We start from the raw sequence: 19,179 nt of genomic DNA, 5'->3' as shown, positions 1-19,179 counted from the left end.
TTTATATGGCTGAAAATTGTAAAAACCATTTTAAAATTGTAGGACAAATTATATTTATAAAAAAAAAAATGACGTGGCAGCTGATGTGGCGTAACATGAGAGCAGCGGCATTAAACGCTACGCTTTAACTTTTAGTAATAATATATAGATTATATAGATATAGATTGATTGATTCTGGATGAGGCATCTTTATATATGAATTATACATGTAAAAAGGCAACGTGAATTTCGTTTTAGAATTCCTAACAATTTTGGCCTAACAAACTAAATGAAGGGACTAAAATAATTAACAAGCCTTTGTACTTATCTCTTTAGAAATGCACAAAATGGGGAGTGAGATTCGAACCCAAATTCTCAGCATAAAAAGAATTGGATAATGTAAACTCAAAGATGTTAACTATTTGGTTGTATGCATGATACTTTAGTCCCACGAAATGTCCAAAATAATGTAGACGTTAAATCCATCACTTTTGCTTTCAATAAATTTGAATAAATACACACTCAAATCAGGTGCTCTTTTAAAAATTAGTTTTGTTCTGCTGCTTTTTCTTTTTCCCATTTCCTTCCTCTCACAACAATATTCGTTGCTTTTCTTCACCACCAAGGCATCTCGCATTCCTTTGCTTTACTTTCTTCATTCCTCTAAAGTCTCTGAAGATATATATCATCTAAAGGTCATATTGTCTCTTCTCTAAGAATCAAACAAAGCTCTCCAGGTTGCAATGGCTTCCGGAACTATTTACGTGACAGTGCCTGCGGTTGTTGTTGCTGCTGGGATTTATTTCTTTAATATAAACCACTATAGACCTAAGGTAACAGAGCCACTCTATGATTTTTCCTTCATCTTGTAACTTCAACTCTTATTTTTGTTGGTATAGTTTATAAGCTAAGCTATTTTAGTGTTACATTCAGGAACATGAAGGTGGGGTTCAGGCATCTATGAAAAATATGGTGGCAAAAGCAAAGCAAGAAGTGAAGAAGATCGAGATGCCAAAGTTAGCACCACAGTTTGATGGGTTACACTGCTTTGAAACCTTGGTGGGTCATCATCGTTAATAGGTCTGCTTGGCTTGCCTAGTTAGCATGAATTATGAATATTATATCTTTCTGCCAAATAATTGTGGCATGATATTGAAACATCCGTCCTTCAAGATAATTATTCAAAGGTATTTCAGTTCTTGATAGCAGATTAGCAGCTATGTGAATATTAGTGATTCCGATGGCAACATCATTATTTCTGTCACAATAGTTCGTCAAAGATAATTTGCTTAATCATCCAAAATTCTTTTGCCATATTAATTGTTAACTACTGGATGTTTTACAAGGAGAAATTAGTTAAGAAAGAAAGTGCAGAATATTATCCAACCAAAAGCAAGAAGTACAGAATATTCAATGTATGAATTTTCAAGCAAGGTTATAATGATTCGTGCATGGAGTATATTTCTAGTTTTCTACACAGTATTGGGTGACCCATTATCTTTGTTTAACAGAGAAGTAATAAATAGGAAGCATAGGAAAAGAATATTCAAATAGAGGTTTTTTCTTTCTTTAAAATAATATCATTTTAATAATTATTTGGCAAGATAACACTGTTTGGAGAGTGTTTTGCCACATAGTTGTGTAAAATTCTCGTATCAAGCAAGGTGTAGGGGGAAAGATTTGAGGAAGATATTGATGCCTATAGAGAGCTTCTTAGAGAAGCAAGGCTTTCATAATCAAAACATGAGGTCTGTTTGGATTGAACTTATTTTTGCTGAAATTGAAAACTGAAAACACTGTAACAAAATAAATTTTAAATAGGTGAATAGTATCGTGGGACCCGTGAACAGTATCGGAACAGTGCGTGAACAATAACATTTGTCTCATGAACAGTAAATTTTGTGTCCTCCCTGAAACGCGTGAAAGCAAAAAAAAAAAAGAAAAAAAGAAAAAAGAAAAACACAACGCAGGATTCAGCGGAAACGTTGAATCCAAACTCACACATGGTGTACTCACAAGGCTTAAATAAGATGTTTAAACACTCACTTTTGAGATATCAATACGAAAGCTTCTGAACCATATATGCAGATATAGTGAAGCATGGCCTGAGGAGCTATATACAGTCATAGAGAAGCATGGCCTCAGGTTGCCTCCGCAATCATGACTGCATCAAATCAAATAATTTTTAAAAAGTCTTGTAGTTTATACTTTGTAGCTCAATTGGCTCCTCTTGATGTTTCCAATAGAGATGTTTAGGATTCAAATCCCCCCATCCCCATTTTAACAATCGAATTATCAAAATAAAGAAATAACTAAAGAAGTCTTTAAGTTTAAATGAGGGATAAATCCAACTAAAAAAAGTACAAGCATTTTATGCAATAAAGTATAATGTTTATTTAATTACTCTGATGTTCATGGAGAAAGTTCACACCAAGATGAAATTAGATGAACATAAGAAATGAAAAAACTGGAAGTAGCAAAGCTATAAACCCTGAACTAGTTGCACTCTGGCAGCCTCTAATACAAAATTTCTGCTTTAAGTATTTACAGCGATACAATGTGTTTGTATTCTAGATGAGACTGTAGCAGGCACAATGTACCAAATAAATATAAGGAAAAGCAATAACCTTTCATCCTTCCTAATGGCCTGTTTGGATTGAGGGGAAGTAGAGTAGAGTAATTTCCAACTAACTCTACTCTACTCTACTCCCCTTTCCTCCCTCCTCAATTCAAACAAGCCATAAAAGAGTTTGCATGACATAAAATATTGATAGAGTATCTCTCTCGAGTAGGATGAAATAAAGCTAACTCATACAAGATATAAGTTACCATTCACATTCTCGGATAGATTCTAGCACTTTACTTAAATCTATTTCCTATATTTCCAAACCTTCTGGCCACTCCGAATATCACTGCCTTAGTCAAGAGTCCCCGATCAAGACTACAAGCAAGTATGATAGCCCCACCAAAAATAAGTAGCTTTGGTATGTTCCTCCCTGATGGTTTGTCAGATGTTGATGCTATTTGTATCTCTGACAAATTTTCAGTGTCTCCCAAGAATCTCAGGTACTCTGGACCTATTTTAGAGTTGATCTGAGCCATAAAGGCTGGCCGAGAGAGTGGTGCACCTGATGCTCTTGCTTTTTGGTAGGCACGAAAACCAGGCTCAATCTTCTTGACAGCTCCCCACATTCCTTTCCGTATTCCAAGCTTCGCAAGTTCCCATGGGATGCCCATATCTTCATAATGGAAGAGAAGCACCTCACAAGCAGTCAGCTGGCCATTACCTCTTTTTGATTCCACTGGTTAAGTCAAATGGAAATGAAACTTTGTTAAAACAATCCATTAGTGAGTCTAGGACTACACAGAATGCAAATATACTTTTGGCAAACAAATTATCTATATGTTCGATAACAACTTTGGGATCAATTTCAAATTGGTTTTAATCCTACTGGATGAGTGAGTTAAATTACCAAGAAAAAGATACTAATTAATTTATTACAATAATGAAAAGTGACATGATTTACCTGCTCGAATGCACCAACTTGAGTAATAAAGGTCAACACGCCTCGGTGTGTCACGCCTTGGGACAGAAGGACAAGGTACTCCCTAAAGGGGAAAAAACAGATGGCTGTTAACATTAGAGCTTCAAAAACTGAGCTGCAATAAAAATGTAAACACAAAGAGAAAATGACACAGGAGAGCCCTCTTTTCCTTCAAGTGCTTTCTAATATCCGATCATTCGTCTCTTTTCACTAGCATCATATCAGTTATTTCCACCCCTATTTTGTCCCAAAACCATTTGACTGCTAATTTGAGAGTATTTATATGTTGTTCTGAAGTGCCCTTCCATCCATCCTTATCTTCCTTCCAGGCCACAATTATCCCACGATCATGTGAGACTTGGTTGCTCAACATTATCCCCAAAAATACATCTCATATGAATTATTTTTACTTATGATGAAAAGGTTTCCCTGTATAAAACAATAAAAGCACATTCCAGCCACCCTACAATCCTATGGCAATGACTTCTTTAGTATATCAATCGGTGGTTGAACTCAAATACCAAAATTAATACCCTAATACAAAACACTTTTAATTCACACAAGCAGTTCCTAAAAAAGATAATCAAGTCCTACATAAGCACACACATGTTCCTGTTGTCACCATTATTACTTAATTCAATTAATGTAAAAAAAAAAAAAAAGACTTATCCTCATACCTTTGTGACACAGTAATATGATCTTCCGGATTCCCATATTCGACGACCAATTATGTACTCTCTATCTTTGCAGAAAAAGGGAAACTGTGCCACAAAGCATTGACAAAGATAAGCACATGTGACTAAGGTAATCTATCAGTAAAAAAATAAAGAAAATTGATGGGTCAAAATGGTTAGGGAAGTCTCACCTTCCGTATCCATTGCACTATCATGGTTCCCGTGGTGGGACACTCTTCTATAGTTGTAGAAGATGCAAGCATGTCATCCCAATTTGATCGGAACTCATCATCCCAGAAAAAGTCCCTAACTAACTCTGGTGTGGCATCCTCAAAGATAGTGCTGCTACGATATTGTGGAGGACCATGCTAACAACCCAAACAAGACAAAAACTATCACATACAGTTTTATTGACATAATTAAAGATTTCTATGGAAGAAAAGAGTTAATTTGAATGCAATCCTGTGACGATCCCGCAAAGCACACAGCAGTGGGGGAAAATGCCTCTACACATTAAAGGAAGGTCACTCCTTATAAGCACATCCCTATGTGCTTCCCTAGGCGATGTGGGATTCACGCGTCCTTGCGTGTGGGACCCACACTTCCAGCTAGGACATAGCTCTGATACCATATGTAACGATCCAAGGAAAAACGCGCCACATTTGCGCTATACCTCAAAAGGACTAGTCACAATTGAGGCTTTTTGTAGTTGTCAATAAAGCCCAGTTCAACCCAGTAAATACCCGATGTGGGACTTATCACACACCCACACATATCACACAATCAATCAAATTAGGGTATCACAATCTCCCCCACTTAAATCCCTAATGTTCTCATTAGGGCTCACTTTGTGGGGTAGTGTCTCCGAGCCCCACTCAGGATTATCGGGCCGACTCTGATACTATAAGTAATGACTCAAGGAAAAGCGCTAGCTACATCTGCACTATACCTTAAAAGGATTAGTCACAATTGATGCTCTTTGTAGTTGTTAATAAAGCCCAGATCTACCTAGTAAATACCCGATGTGGGACTCATTACACACCCACACACATCACACAATCAATCAAATTGGGGCATCACAAATCCGATGTAGCTCTAGCACAAGACCTAATATTATAGTTCAATTGATAGTTCAAATTACCACTTCATAGGTTTGAAGAAATTCTTCAACCAAAACAAAAGGTAACTTACCTTGGGATCTCTTTGCCATGCTTTGTAGCTCATATTTGGCGCAGAACGATCCATCATTTGTATCCAAGGAGGACCTCCATCTTTCATCTCTACAAGCTGGCATAAACGTTCTAAATCCTCCTTGTTCACTAAATTAGGCTTTTGTTCATTGGGCTGCAACATTCTAAACAAGAAGAATCAACCAGTAAGATATTTGATTCAAATAATGTTTGGGTAGGAAGGTAATGGAGGCATTTAATCTCCAAGGATGCCAAAATGCGCCTTAAGTTCAAATTGTAATCTCTCTCTCTCTCTCTCTCTCTCACACACACACACACACACACAACCAAACATGATTGTATAAATAGCATTATACGATTGAGAATTTGGGCATCCCTTGGAGAGTAAATGCCCCCATAATCATCTGCACAGAAAAATGCAGGTACAAATGTGTTATCTTCAGTTAGGCCATTTGAATTATACGAGTCCTCACAATAATTCTTGGTAGAAAAATAGTCTTAGGATTTCATGATAAAAGAACAAATTGAATTACTCACTATCATTAATCAATATGACATTAGAGATCCTATGTTCATGATAAATTACATATAATGACAAATATTTAATATGCTCAAATAAGAACCTGAACAAAAAGTAGCAAACTCACAAATCAAATAGTAATAGAATAATACCAAAAAAAGAAAAAAGAAAAAAGAAAAAAAAAGAGAGAGGAGAGAATAAAGAGAAGCCAATAAATCTCAAGTACCTGCAATCTTCATATTCATTAGGTGGTGCAGAAGATTGTGTCTTATCCTCCCCAGTATTCAAGGTCCAAGCTTCACTGCCTTTTGACCTCAACCCCTTTAATGGAGACATAACCGATGCTAAGGGTGATGAAGGAGAAGATAAGTCAATGGCTTTTGACACAAAACAGCTCAATTTGTCACTCCCCATGATTGCCCATTTGGGTTTCCAAGCCCATCCAGTGAGAATTCCAAAAACAAAGGCTACACATATTGGAACCAGAAATACCAAAACCTCAATTAAAGCCATAAAACATTTAGAACAAAGAGAAGAAGAAGTAAACAAAACCCAGTTAATAATGGAAAATAATTAGAATTTACAAAAGTTCAGATTTTGATAGTATTAAGTGTGAAAAAAATTGAAGGAGAGCCAGGTTATGGAAGATTTTTTTTTGAAAAAGCAAAAAATAAGTCAAACCCAGGAAAAAAATATCACAAATATTTGGTGAAAAACCAGAAGATTGGAGAAAGTTTGCGCATATCGATTTGGGTATTGATTGAGACATGAGCGGTGGGAAGAGGCTTTGAAAGGAAAAGGTTAGGCTAGTTTATGATTCATCAAACTAATAATATATGTCGTTTAATGGCTTGGAGAAAGTTACAACACTAATAATATTGACGTTGAAATTGGTGGAGGAGAAGTTTTTGAGGTTTTGGGGTAACCAAATAAATGTGAGGAGGAATCAAAGGCCAAATAATAGTTGGATTGTGCAGAACAAAGGAGAGAAAGATACGAGAGAGATTTAGCATACAGAAACATGGGGACAAATTAAAGTCAATAAATAATTTCTTGGTTTGCCTCTTGTGGGAATAGCAAGCAAAGGTGCATGGGTTTTGTGGGAGTTTGGTCTCTTGCTTTTAGCGTTGGGGAAATCCTTGGGCGTTTGGTCTCTTTGTATTTACATCGGTAAATACAAGAGTGAGACAATACGAAGTACTCTTAAGTTTAAGAAACCTTCTCTCCCCTTTTCGTGTGTTAATACTTGGTATTTAAAGAAAAAAGAAAAAGTATTTACATCAGTACAACAACTGTACAAGGGAGTAAAAGAAGGTTGAAGGTTGTTATTTCGGATAAGGATATGTTGATATTGAAAGTTGTTTGAGCAATACTAGGAACAGATAAAGTTACACAATATTTGCCACAATTTGCCAACATTAAGCCATGTAAGCAATGTTAGACAAGATAAGATTACACAATTTTTGTCACAATTCACCAACTTTCGGCAATGCTAGGACCAGATAAAGTCACACAAATGTTAAAACTAGATAAAGTTACACAATTCTTGTTACAACTAGCTAAGAACAAATAAGATTACACAATTTTTGCCACAATTCACCAACTTTCAGCAATGTTAGGACTAGATAAAGTCACATAATTTTTGCCACAACTTAGAACATATAAAGTTACACAATTTTCGCCACAATTCGCCAACTTTCAGCAATGTTAGGATCAGATAAAGTTACACATTTTGTCACAATTCGCCAACTTTCAACAATGTTAAGATTTGATAAAGTTACACAATTTTTGCTACAACTTGTCACATGGCGAGTTGTTAATCCAAATGGACCCACCATGACATCTCTACTACTCACAAGTCACAACTTGCCACATAGTGAGTAGCAAAAATTTTGTAACTTTATCTGGTCCTAACCATTTTCAAATGGTTTTTATAAACTCTCAACTATTGAGAGCAATTGCATGTGGTGCAACCTTGGATGTATAGATTTGGATTTAGATGCCTTGCAATTATTGGTTTATGAGATGTGTGATAGCTAGAAAGGTGAAAAAGTCACAAAAAAAAAAATGAGAGGTTAAATTTTTTCTAACTTTAAAGGCTGAGATTAAATGTGAATTTTTAACTTTCAATCTTAGCCATTAGTTCACTATTAAATGGTGCAAGGTCATTTTTCACTTTTATATATATAGATTATTATTTTTCATAAAATAGAATAATTAATGATAATAGGATCCAAATCATCCAATAAGTGTCATCCAAATCTTTTAGCCGAAAAAAAGAAAAAGTGTCATCCAATCTAGAAATCAGGATGGACAAGAAAAGCATAACCCATTTAGGAGAGTGAGTTTATCATCGTCTGAAATTCATCATGCCCCATTAATGGTGGATGATGCACAACTCGAAATATCCACCATAAACCTTCATCAGAACATGCTCTATGACCTAAATTGTGGAGTATGGTAAATTAAGGTCATGAGTGACGGCCAAAGTATTATATAAACACCATATACTGGCCATGCCAAGGTATGAAAAAATTTCCAGGATCATTATGTCTATCGCATATATTATTATTATGAGTGCTAACTTAACCCTCAAAAAAGTTTTGGTCAGCACCATGTCGGTGTCATTTCAAGCTCTATGTGACCCTATCCTTAAAGATTCTTGCATGTTTGTTTAGGAATTTCTTATTTTTGATAATTTATTTGCATATTATTTGTCAAAATATAGAGTTTTTGGTAATTTTTATGTTAAATTTGTTGCAAAAATCTAAAAGCTAGTTTATTCCAAAAAAGCTTAAAGCTATATTATTTGGAAAAAAAGAGAGACAAAAGGCAAAAAAACAAAACTTTTTTCAACAATTCCCAAATGCATACCAAATAATAAGTTATTTGCATACTTTTCCAAATCAATCCTCATAAATTTCAAGGGTTGTTGCAAAAGTAAAAAATAAATTTAATCTTAAACTTAAATAAAAAAATTTTGATGTCTAGATAAGTGAATTTTGATTGTGGGGGAACCAATATCACATATTTTTATATACATTTTGCCACAATTGTTTTATGTGACAGATTGTAATTAACTGTCTGTCATTATAACATAGATCTACCATATTTTCACCGCTTAGTATATAACATAAGACAATTGTGGTGGAGTGTGTGATATTGGTTATATTATGGGAGAAAAGAGAAGATCATAACTAGTTATAATTGTTGTGTGTGTGTTATTATAAATAAATTTTTTTTTAAAGAAGAAAAAAAGGTTGTTACGTGTGTTATTTTATCCATCAAGTTAAAAAGAAGTGAGAAGTGTGGGTTTCAGTTAAATTAATTGGTAAAGTCGTTTGTTATCGTAAAATAAAATATATGAGATTCAAAACCTATCTAAACAAAAAATCAATTGGCATCTTGACTTGATAATAAATATAACAAAAAACATGGAGCAAATCTAGAAATTCTATCATATCTTAAAAAAGAGGGACATATTTATTTCAGGAATCATTTTAGACTTCTAGTACCACAAACTAAGTCATAGCTTTTGCCACAATGTGGTAGACTGTAACTAGTTGTCTGTCATTTTCACATAAACCCATCACTTTTTATCCCACAACTTAGAATCAGACATGTGGATAGTTGCAACAAATGTTGTGGTGTAGAGTATTCACATCAGCCTCCTTAAATATTTAGCTAAACTAACCCAAAAAACTCAACTTTTTTTTTCTTTTTTTTTTAATAAAGTTCAACTATCATTTTTTTTAATACACATACATTGGTTTCAATACTATATCACTATACTTTTTTTTTTTTTAACTTCCTATTCACATTTTAATACCAAAATCCACAGCCATCCGGCACAACCTAGCTTAGCCAAAACCTAGCAAAATTCACTAGCGATCTTCCTCGCTACCATCATTGGAATCATCACTTGGCCTTTGCCTCTTGGTGCCATTGCTTAGCTTGATTTGGGACTGTGAATCATATTTTTGCCTAACAATTGAGTCTTCTTTAACTCAGTAAATCACATACGAATTGTTGATGGGGGTTTTCGAAGTGGATTTTTGATGGGTTTCTTCAACTCGGACAATCTTTTCGAATCTGATGGGTTTAACGGTTGTTTTTTTTTTTTATAGGTTTGATGTTGGTTCGAATAGTGGTGCTTAGATCTTTAGGTGGTTTAATGATGGTAGCATACAATGCAGAGAAAAAGGGGAATTAAAAAAAAAATCATTTTCTTTATTATTGGCCAAGAGTAACATCTCACCACAAGTAACGTGTGACTATTCCTCGTTAAGTTAGTTTGAGGAGTCTAATGCAAAACGCTTTTTAGGGTTTTCAGCCAAATTGTTAGCATCAAACTAGTTTGAAGAGCCTAATGAGAATGCTCTAAGTTTAGTTGGTAGTAAGTGGTAACAATTTTTTTTTTGGGCCCCAAAAAAAAAAAAAAGCTTTGTCTTTCCTTCCGACAGACCAACAGTTGATTTCCTCTAATGAAATCAAACTATGCCACGTGGAGGTAAAGCAGGTGTGCCCACTCTCTCGAGTCTCCTCAAGCTTCTTTCTCTCCATCTGCAATCGGAGTTTCACCTTCTTCAAGTTCGAACTTCAAACACCAAAACCCTATCTCAGGCCTCTCTCTCTTTCTCTCTCTCTCAACACTCTCTTCGGGTTTACACACAACCGCTCCAATTCCCACCACTCACCTTCCTCCACGTGTCACTCTTACAATAACAACAACAACAACAACAACAGCAACAATAATAATGCTCTGCTCGGTCCCACCCGGCAAGTCCGGGTCCAACTGGCTCGACCGTCTCCGGTCCAACAAAGGTTTCCCGACAACCTCCGACGATGATCAAAACAACCTCGACCACTTCCTCCTCAACCATGACCCAAACCCAAACCCGAACCCGAACCCTACCGAGTCCACTCGCTCCGACTCTGGCTCCACTCAGTCCGACCACGACCGACTCCATCGAAACAGTACTCATCAACAACAACAACAACAACAACAACACAAACAAATGTACAGTTTAATGAGCAATGTCTTGTCGGAGCTCTTCTTCATGGACGGTGTTCATGATGATGATCACATCCAAAGCTCCAAACTTTCCAGGAAAAAGTTTCCCAGGAAACAAACAAACCCCAAATTCCTAACCTCAACAACCACCACCACCACCAACAACAACAACAACAACAACACTAGTCCCCAATACGTGACTACCCCAGCAACGGCTTCGTTTGATTCGAATAACAGTTTGAAGGAAGTGAAAGAAAATAATGTGGAGGAAGAAGAAGAGGAGGAGGGGAAGAAGATGAAGTTGAAAAATAATAAGAAGAAGGAGAAGAGAGAGTTAGTGGGGTATTCGAGAAGTGAAGTGACGGTGATTGATACTAGTTTTGGGGTGTGGAAGAGTGAGAAGGTTGTGTATAGGAGAAAGAATGTATGGAAAGTTAGGAACTTTGGAAGGAAGAGGAAGAGAATGAATGGTGGGTGTGATGATGACGATGATAATGATGATGATAATGATGATCCTGATGATGATGAATATGAAAATGCTGGTGGGGTTTTGAAGAAAATGAAAGTTTTGGGTTCGGATTCTATAGAGGCTTCCAATGAAGTAAGATATTTGATTTGATTCTATGTATATGTATTTGCTTGCAGTTGGGAAGTTATGTTTGATTGAATTTTGTGGTTTTTGTAGTTTAGGATGTTGGTGTGTTTGTATGTATGATTTGATTGCTTGCTTGTGCCTTGGATGTCATAGTATTCATGTGTGCAAAAATCATATTGCAATGGCATTCTGTTTTGGTGAATATGTTGTTGTGGTTTCTGTAGTTATCTGATAATTTGGGTTTCGGTTTTTGTTATTGTATGTTTAGGATGTTAGTTTCGATGGCGTCTTGTCTTACAATTTATGTGAGGATGAGTCTCATGATGATTGGGTGAAATGTTTTGTCTTGAAACTTCACGATCCAGAGTTGGGGAGGGATGGTTTTGATAATGGTTAAAGCACATTTCATTATCTTCTCGTTTGGATTTGTGAGATGAATGCATTCTGGAATTGAGTATTTCATATGCAGCTGTCATGCTTTAAATTTCTATATGATTGGTCTGAGTCATTTACAGCTAGAGGTTGAACTCTTAGTTACCTTCTTTTTAGCTTGTATTGGCATGTGTTGTGAGTTTGGTGTCTGTTTTGAAACAATGACTTAAGCTTGAATGATTCCGTTTCTCATATTTTACATGCCATAGGAATTTCTAGATTTCATGTGAACATTTTAATGATTTTAGTGTGGTTGGACTTGAAAATTATATTGAACTATAAGTTTCCTCCCCAATCTTAGATTAGTGACTATTGGTGTATTTTGCTTTGAGCATTTTTCTATCTAATTGAAAAACTGTCATCTTATATTTTTTCTTCTTTAATAGTTTGTATTTTATGGATAGTTTTTCATTCAACATTGACGGAGACAAGGTTTGTGAAGTGCTTGACAAATGTGAATTGGAGTTTTGACAAGTTGATCATGCATATGCTTGTTGGAATGTCACCAGCAAGCATCAGAATAAAGATGATTGGTTTGCTATCTAACATGATGTCACTCTTATATGATGAAGTTATTGGGCCATTTTTAGAATATGAGAGGGAGCATATGGCATAAGCATTGTTGAGAGTATGACCAAGCATCTATGCCTACTGCCCAGATCCTCTGCCTTGAAATGCTTAAATTACGTTATTTATGGCTTTTTATAGTGTCATAAAATATAAGCTGCAAATTGCTTTGCACTTTTCTGAGTGATGATGTGAATGTTGCTAATCATTTGATTAGTGTTTGAACGTAATAAGCAATTTCTTAGCAGATTATTTATGCCATTTTTTTTAATATGTAATAAACAATGTTGCTAACAAATTTTTTTTTTGGTTGATGTGTTTGTGAATTTTAAGAGGCTGCAACAGCATTCTGCTTAATAAAATACTTTTAATTGAATTGTTTTCCAAGATAAACCTTATCCAGAAATACACTTTTTTCTTCCCTTGTGTTGCTCTCAATGTAATTAAGACACATCTAGCAAATTCATGTTCTTTTTATTGTTGTGGTACCTCATCATTTTTTCTTACTTTGGGACTTTTCAAGCGTTTATAGTTTCATATTAAATTATTAAGACAAATTGAACTTAGAAGAGGTATTTGATTGCAGCAATGTGTAGGATTGATTTAGGTTTTCCTTGTGTTCCTGTTGGTGATATATAAGTTTTAATGTTGGATCTTATTGAGGTTGTTTATTCCAGGAGGCCTAGAAACTAAAAGTTAGACATTCTCCTATTTGGTAATAAAAATTTTCTGATCTTTCATGTAATTACATATGTTGGATGAATTAATAGGTACAAATGAATTTAAATAGTTGCTGAAACTTCAATTATTTAACTCAAAGACTGGATTAAATGCTGCTGACATTCATCCTTCTGCCTTTAGACAGCCTTGATCTATCATATTGAGCATGAGGTCTTTACTGATTCCTGACTCCTCATTTTAATGTCGCATAAAATTTTCTGGTTTTTGACAGACTATTTGACTTTTTGTGTTTCAAAATGCTTACTTGACATTGTCTATAACTAGGTTTCATTGTTAAATGCATTATCTATTGACAAAATTACAATGGTGAAATAAATTTTGAGTGGTATTTTTTTTTCTCTATTTAGTAATGATTATCCTGTGTGTTGTAAGGATGCATTCCATTTTTTTCTATTCATCCATTATTAAAAAGCCATAATTTTCATGAAGGATTTTGTTTTGTTGTCAGTTGAAGCTATTATCCTTTCCCCACCCCCTTTCCTTGTAACTGTTGAGGAATAAGCTCTCTGTCTGACCTCTTTATATTTCTGAATTTGCTTGACTTAATTAACTAGTAATAAGCAATCAAGTGAATGTGTTAATTTTTTTCCTCCCTCAGTTGCATAGAGTTAGTTTTCATCCCAATTTAGTTAGTGCCTATCTGGTTATAAAGCTACCAATGGCAGCATCATGCATGACTATATGAAGGGGTTTACTCCCATGACTTTACCTTATGCAGTGAATAACTTAAGAGTTTGAATTCTCCTGATTTTTTTTTTCCTTGAAAACTCTATTCCCTTCCTTTAGAGGATGTAAAATACTATGAGCTGTTAATGGTTCTAACTGGAGAGAAATCCTGATTGTATGGACTTAAGAATTGTATATTTGCCTCTACTGCATTTTGCAGGGACAGAATCCTCAGAATGATGTGCGAGAAGAAGTTTATAAAGAAAGAACTGACGATCTTATTCAAGTCCCTAAAAAGAGGCAAGTACACTTGCTAGCTGCATAAGGTTTCTGATGTTATTTTATCTCAATTTGCATTGCTGCCTGTATGCCAACTGAAAATACATGGTATTATGATTGTCTTGCAGGTTGCCTTTTCCCAGATCATGTGGAAAATCAAGAAAAGGAGGCTCATCTGTTATCCTTATCAAAGGTCTCCCTACAGGCAAGAAAAATGGAGAAAAAGTTAACAGCAAATGCCACAAGGACACTCAAAGATAAGTCAAGTGACTCAAGCCTGATGGAACTGCTACTTAAAAGTTCTGAATTTAATAGGGCTAATGGTCTGTGATAGAACCTCCTACTTGATGTTTCTCCCTGTGATAGCACTAGTGCTCTTCTATTAGCGTTTGGTTCTATTTACAACCATGTTTATTGTATGGAAGAAATTGGGGTCAACTCACAGTTGGACTTCAAGCTTCTGCGATTCTTACAATTGTCAGAACCAATCAACATTGTGTGAATATTTATTTTTTCATTCAAAGTGGAGTGATGATTTCATTTTTAGTTTCTGTGAGGATATTTGATGTGTAACGCCTGTTCTGGAATTTGATTTTAGACTAAAGGGTAAAATGTATGGACAATCCGACTTTTATCCTATTCTAATCACACCCACTCAGTTTCCATGTATTAATTAAACTCATTTTGCTTCATGATTGAATTAACCACACCTTTTCCCTCCACTATGCTGTTTACAATAGTTTATAGAAGTTACGATGCATGGCAGTATGCCACACACTTGACAACCAACTAGTTATTTTTGCACATTTATACAATTATCTTTTATATATAACTAAATTATTTTGAATCATCCTAAGGGAAGACAAAATACCTTCATTCTGACCATATTAGTCTCGTTTTGCATGGGTTTTTTTTGTCATGAAGAGGGGATGGAACAAGGATAGATTTTGCCTATCCTGCCCATATCACCCTGGATGTATATAATTTTTTTATTTTTTATTTTTTTATACATATCTTTTTATCATTCCCAAAACATCTCTCTCTCTCTCTCTCGTAAGTGCTGATATCACCCCATTAGAGATGGCAATATGCCTTTGCTCCTCCTTGTCCTGACTTGGTTCACTCTAGTTGTTCCTACTTCAAAGAAAGGATAAGAGACCCATGATCCGGTCATGTTTTATTCCATTGTGACTTGCAATTGGGGCTTCCACCTTCAAATGTCATTATCGAGTCTAACTAGGTCACTTTAAGCATGTAACATTAGGCCTCTTACTTAACAATCATTTAAACTTAGGTAAATATATCAAAGTTTCTCAATTTATACTGAATGATGAATCAGTGATTACACGACTAATTTGGTGATGATGAACTCAAAAGAATACCTTTGGACACCTGAAATGAACATAAATTACTTAGATGACACAAGTGTGGTATTGGTCTAATACTTTGATGCCTAAGTTAGTAATCTCTTCTAAGGAGTGTTTAGTGTTAGAAATTATCTCATATGTCATTCTAGTAAAGAGACTTTGAATTATAGGAGTTAATTTGGCATAGGTCATGGTCAAAAATGGGTGTTGATGCCATGATAATGGGTAAAAATTGAGAGAATCACTTTGATTGTGGTGAGAATCTCGACCTGATGTGTTTCTTTCCTACAAATATAGTTCCTATGTCCCAAATTTTAGGCTTCCTTTTAGAGGGAACAACTTGTTGATTATGTTCATGCTTGTCCAACAAGCTCACTCACATTAATGCTTATCAAAATAAACTATCGACGATATTTCTTCTTAATATATTTGGGATTGTGATCAATCAGGCTTTAGATGAATTACAAAATTTAAGAGATAAAAAAGTGAATATCCATTATAAATGAAAAAAAAAAAAAAAAAAACCCCTTAGTTTCTTGGAATCTTTTTGATTTAAGAAAAACTTGGGTAAAAAAATCATTTACGAAGTTTCCTTAATGGGCTTAGTTTCCAAATTGCAGGCCTTGAAGGTATACATTGGATGGACCAAAGAATCTAAAAAGACGTAACATTGGCCTGCCTATACAAAAACATTCGCTAGACGTAACATTGGCTTGCCGCAACACTCTACTAAGCGCTAAACTCAGCTGCTGGTTGTTGAGTACAAATGGTTGCACTACTCACTTTGTTCACAAACCCAATCCTTTCTTCTCCATCTTCTTGTTTTTCTTCTTCTTCTATTACTCTTCTTCTAAACCCTCCAATCCCTCTCACAACTGTGCACTTTTCACTCTCTTCAGTTTCAGCTTTCCATCCCCACGAATGGTTCTCTATCTCAAAGTTCAGTAAAGCCTCAAGAAACGAGCTCAAACCGCTATTTCCCCAACTGGGTCTTCGACCCACTAAACATATCTCAATCCAATGCAGTTGCATCAACTCCCTCGCCAATCTTCACACTGATATAGGTGAGTGACTCTCAGAGTCAATTTCTCAAACACAATGTAGTCTTTCCAAATATTCTCATTGTCATGTTCCCTTATAGGGATATGTTTTATTTGTTATGTTTTTTTGTTTCAGGGATTCTCTTTCCATTCTTCAGAGAACTTGGACTTGAAGATAAAGAAACTGAATTAGTCTTGGACAAAAACCCAACTCTTGCATTGACATCTTTGGATTCAATACGTGCTCGGGTTCGTTCTTTGCTATCACTTAGAATCGATAGCCTTACACTTAGTTACTTGATTATTAAATGTCCTAGTGTGTTAACAGCTGAGGAAATTGATCCATTTATATGTTTTGTGCATGATGAATTGGAAAATAAGATTGAGCCTATGCAGCTAAAGCACCTTTTGACTACCGCGGATCCTAGATTCTTGGTGGGTTTTGATAAAAAGGTTAAATTGCTTCTTGATCGTGGAGTTCCAAGTGAAAAGATTGGTTATGTGCTCAACCATGTCAAGTTAGCTAAAGCAGTGTGTCTTAGGCCAATTGAAGAGATCGATAGGACCATTACTTTTTTTAGCCCATATGGTGGTGTTGATTTGATTGTAAGGCGTCCAGAAATTCTTAATTATAATTTGGAAAGTCAGTTGATACCTAGAATCGGGTTCCTTTTAGATCTTAGTGGGGGAGATAAGGATGCCACAGGGAATGTGGTGCGTAGGCTCCCAATGATTTTAAGTTACACTGTGGAGCATTTGGAGGGCCATGTAGAGTTCTTGAGGTCGTTTGCTGGCCTAAATAATCAGGAAATTTTCAAGATTTTTCTTGTGTTCCCAAGTGTGGTTAGTGCTAGCAAAGAGCGGAAATTGCGTCCCAGGATAGAGTTTCTCAAGCAATGTGGGTTGGATTCCAATGATATTTTCAAGTTCTTGATCAAAGCTCCCTTGTTTCTAGGCCTTTCATTTGATAACCTCAATTATAAACTAGTGTTTTTGGTTAAGATTGGGTATAAATATAGGACAAGGGACATGGCAATGGCAATGGGATCTGTGACCAGAACAAGCTGTGAGAATTTGCGAAAGGTAATTTGGCTATTCTTGAGTTATGGGTTGTCTTACAGTGACATTGTTTACATGAGCACAAAGCACCCACAGATACTGCAATACAATCATAATTCTTTGGAGGAGAAGATGGAGTACTTGATAGAGGACATGGGTCGTGAAGTTGGAGAATTGTTGGCTTTTCCGGCATTCCTTGGTTACAAGCTTGATGAGAGAATTAAGGTTAGGTATGAGGCAAAGAAGAAGATTACTGGAGAAGGAATGTCAATCAATAAGCTGTTAACTGTTTCGACTAAGAGATTCTCGACAAAGAAGAAAGAGAAAAAATTACTACATGCGGTCAAGAATCTAACTTGCGATGAAGGTTAGATAAGTTGGATAGTAATATGTTCCTTTCCTTAATTGAGGCACTTATGACGGCTTTATTGAATAACTTCTTGAAACTCTCTCGTCAGCTACTTCTGATGTATGCGAATTCCCTTTTTACTATATTAGCTGGTGCAGACAATTGCAACTTGGGGAGTACAGAAAATTGAGATGATTCTTCAAACAATGGAAGACTTGAAACGTATGAAGCTTGAGCAGTAGGAAATCTGCTCTGGGATAAGCTTTATTATGCTCACATCAATATTTGAAACTGACTGTATATTTATCTTTGCTATGTTAAGAAAGAAGCTGGTTTCTTCTTTCTTCTGTCTCTCAATTATTTGTTTCCTTTCTTTCTAGCAACTGTTAGTGGGAGGGATAAAAAATTCTTTGAAAATATGTCTTATTTTCATCCACTAACCTGAATTATTACAATGGAATTGACTTGTGGAATAGACCATAATGCTCTTATTTCTGAAAGTTTGGCTCTTTTGAATTGTTTTCCCCCACAACAGGACCATCAACCTGACTGTCAGCAAATGTTCATTGTTAAGAGCCCACTCATGTGCACCTTTATTGAATAGATGCATTTATGATGTTTCTCTAACATCCAGTGCTGTCATGGAAGTTGGATGCCTTGTATTAGTTGTATGTAAACCAATGGACTGGTTGGTTTAAATTGTTAATGATATGAGCTTGCATCTTATGATATCTAGTATTAACTATTTTTGTCCATTTAGCACAAAAAGTAGATGGTGAATGGTGGGAGTCAATGCTTAAATCTTGTCAGCCATTTAGCCTTAATATCACTTATTTTGTTAGAATGTCACTTCTGATAATGGGATGAAAGTGCGAAAGGTGATTTGGACATGATGTTAACAACATTCGAATCAAATGTATTATTGACTTGTTGGTTGATCTGGAAATCAATTAATGAAGCTTATTTTCGTAAAACAAGGCCATGCCTGTTTAGCAGCAGCTGTGCTTGTATTGATTTTTTTGCCTACTGAAGATCAAATTACAAGTAGCTTTGTTGACACAAAGAACCCTATGGCTCTTAACTAAATTCCAAAATTTATTAAAAACTGTAACTGCGATGTAGCCATTGCTGCTGTGATCATTATAGCAATTAGCAAAAGCAA

At 35.5% G+C, this 19,179-nt stretch overlaps 4 protein-coding genes across 5 annotated transcripts; 3 read left to right on the top strand and 1 right to left on the bottom strand.

Annotated features, from left to right (window-relative positions):
• The first annotated feature begins 552 nt into the window (after positions 1-552).
• Positions 553-1,378, top strand: LOC115962276. Its single transcript, XM_031081184.1, has 2 exons — positions 553-812; positions 913-1,378. Exons 1-2 carry the CDS (start codon positions 723-725, stop codon positions 1,054-1,056), a joined length of 234 nt encoding a protein of 77 aa, XP_030937044.1. The 5' UTR covers positions 553-722; the 3' UTR covers positions 1,057-1,378.
• Positions 1,379-2,438: 1,060 nt separating this feature from the next.
• LOC115960302 lies at positions 2,439-7,097 on the bottom strand. The gene is made up of 6 exons (XM_031079122.1): positions 6,135-7,097; positions 5,390-5,552; positions 4,390-4,566; positions 4,202-4,285; positions 3,507-3,588; positions 2,439-3,281 (listed from the first exon to the last, which is right to left on the bottom strand). The coding sequence occupies exons 1-6, from the start codon at positions 6,419-6,421 to the stop codon at positions 2,839-2,841; spliced, it is 1,236 nt and encodes a 411-aa protein (XP_030934982.1). The 5' UTR covers positions 6,422-7,097; the 3' UTR covers positions 2,439-2,838.
• Positions 7,098-10,333: 3,236 nt separating this feature from the next.
• LOC115960517 (vacuolar protein sorting-associated protein 13-like protein) lies at positions 10,334-14,884 on the top strand. The gene is made up of 3 exons (XM_031079447.1): positions 10,334-11,523; positions 14,144-14,223; positions 14,331-14,884. The coding sequence occupies exons 1-3, from the start codon at positions 10,666-10,668 to the stop codon at positions 14,461-14,463; spliced, it is 1,071 nt and encodes a 356-aa protein (XP_030935307.1). The 5' UTR covers positions 10,334-10,665; the 3' UTR covers positions 14,464-14,884.
• A 1,385-nt stretch (positions 14,885-16,269) lies between these two features.
• LOC115959231 (transcription termination factor MTERF8, chloroplastic) lies at positions 16,270-18,759 on the top strand. 2 transcript variants are annotated; one of them, XM_031077569.1, is made up of 3 exons: positions 16,270-16,633; positions 16,746-16,858; positions 16,991-18,759. In XM_031077569.1, the coding sequence occupies exons 1-3, from the start codon at positions 16,336-16,338 to the stop codon at positions 18,038-18,040; spliced, it is 1,461 nt and encodes a 486-aa protein (XP_030933429.1). In that variant the 5' UTR covers positions 16,270-16,335; the 3' UTR covers positions 18,041-18,759. The 2 variants fall into 2 exon arrangements, with proteins under 2 accessions (XP_030933429.1, XP_030933428.1); XM_031077568.1 differs by having other exon boundaries at positions 16,746-18,759.
• Positions 18,760-19,179: the final 420 nt, after the last annotated feature.

Source organism: Quercus lobata, chromosome 9 (assembly GCF_001633185.2).
Source record: "Quercus lobata isolate SW786 chromosome 9, ValleyOak3.0 Primary Assembly, whole genome shotgun sequence".
Taxonomy (NCBI): Eukaryota; Viridiplantae; Streptophyta; class Magnoliopsida; order Fagales; family Fagaceae; genus Quercus; species Quercus lobata.
The sequence above is the reverse complement of the archived record's forward strand: the minus strand, read 5'-3'. Positions and strand labels throughout refer to the sequence as shown.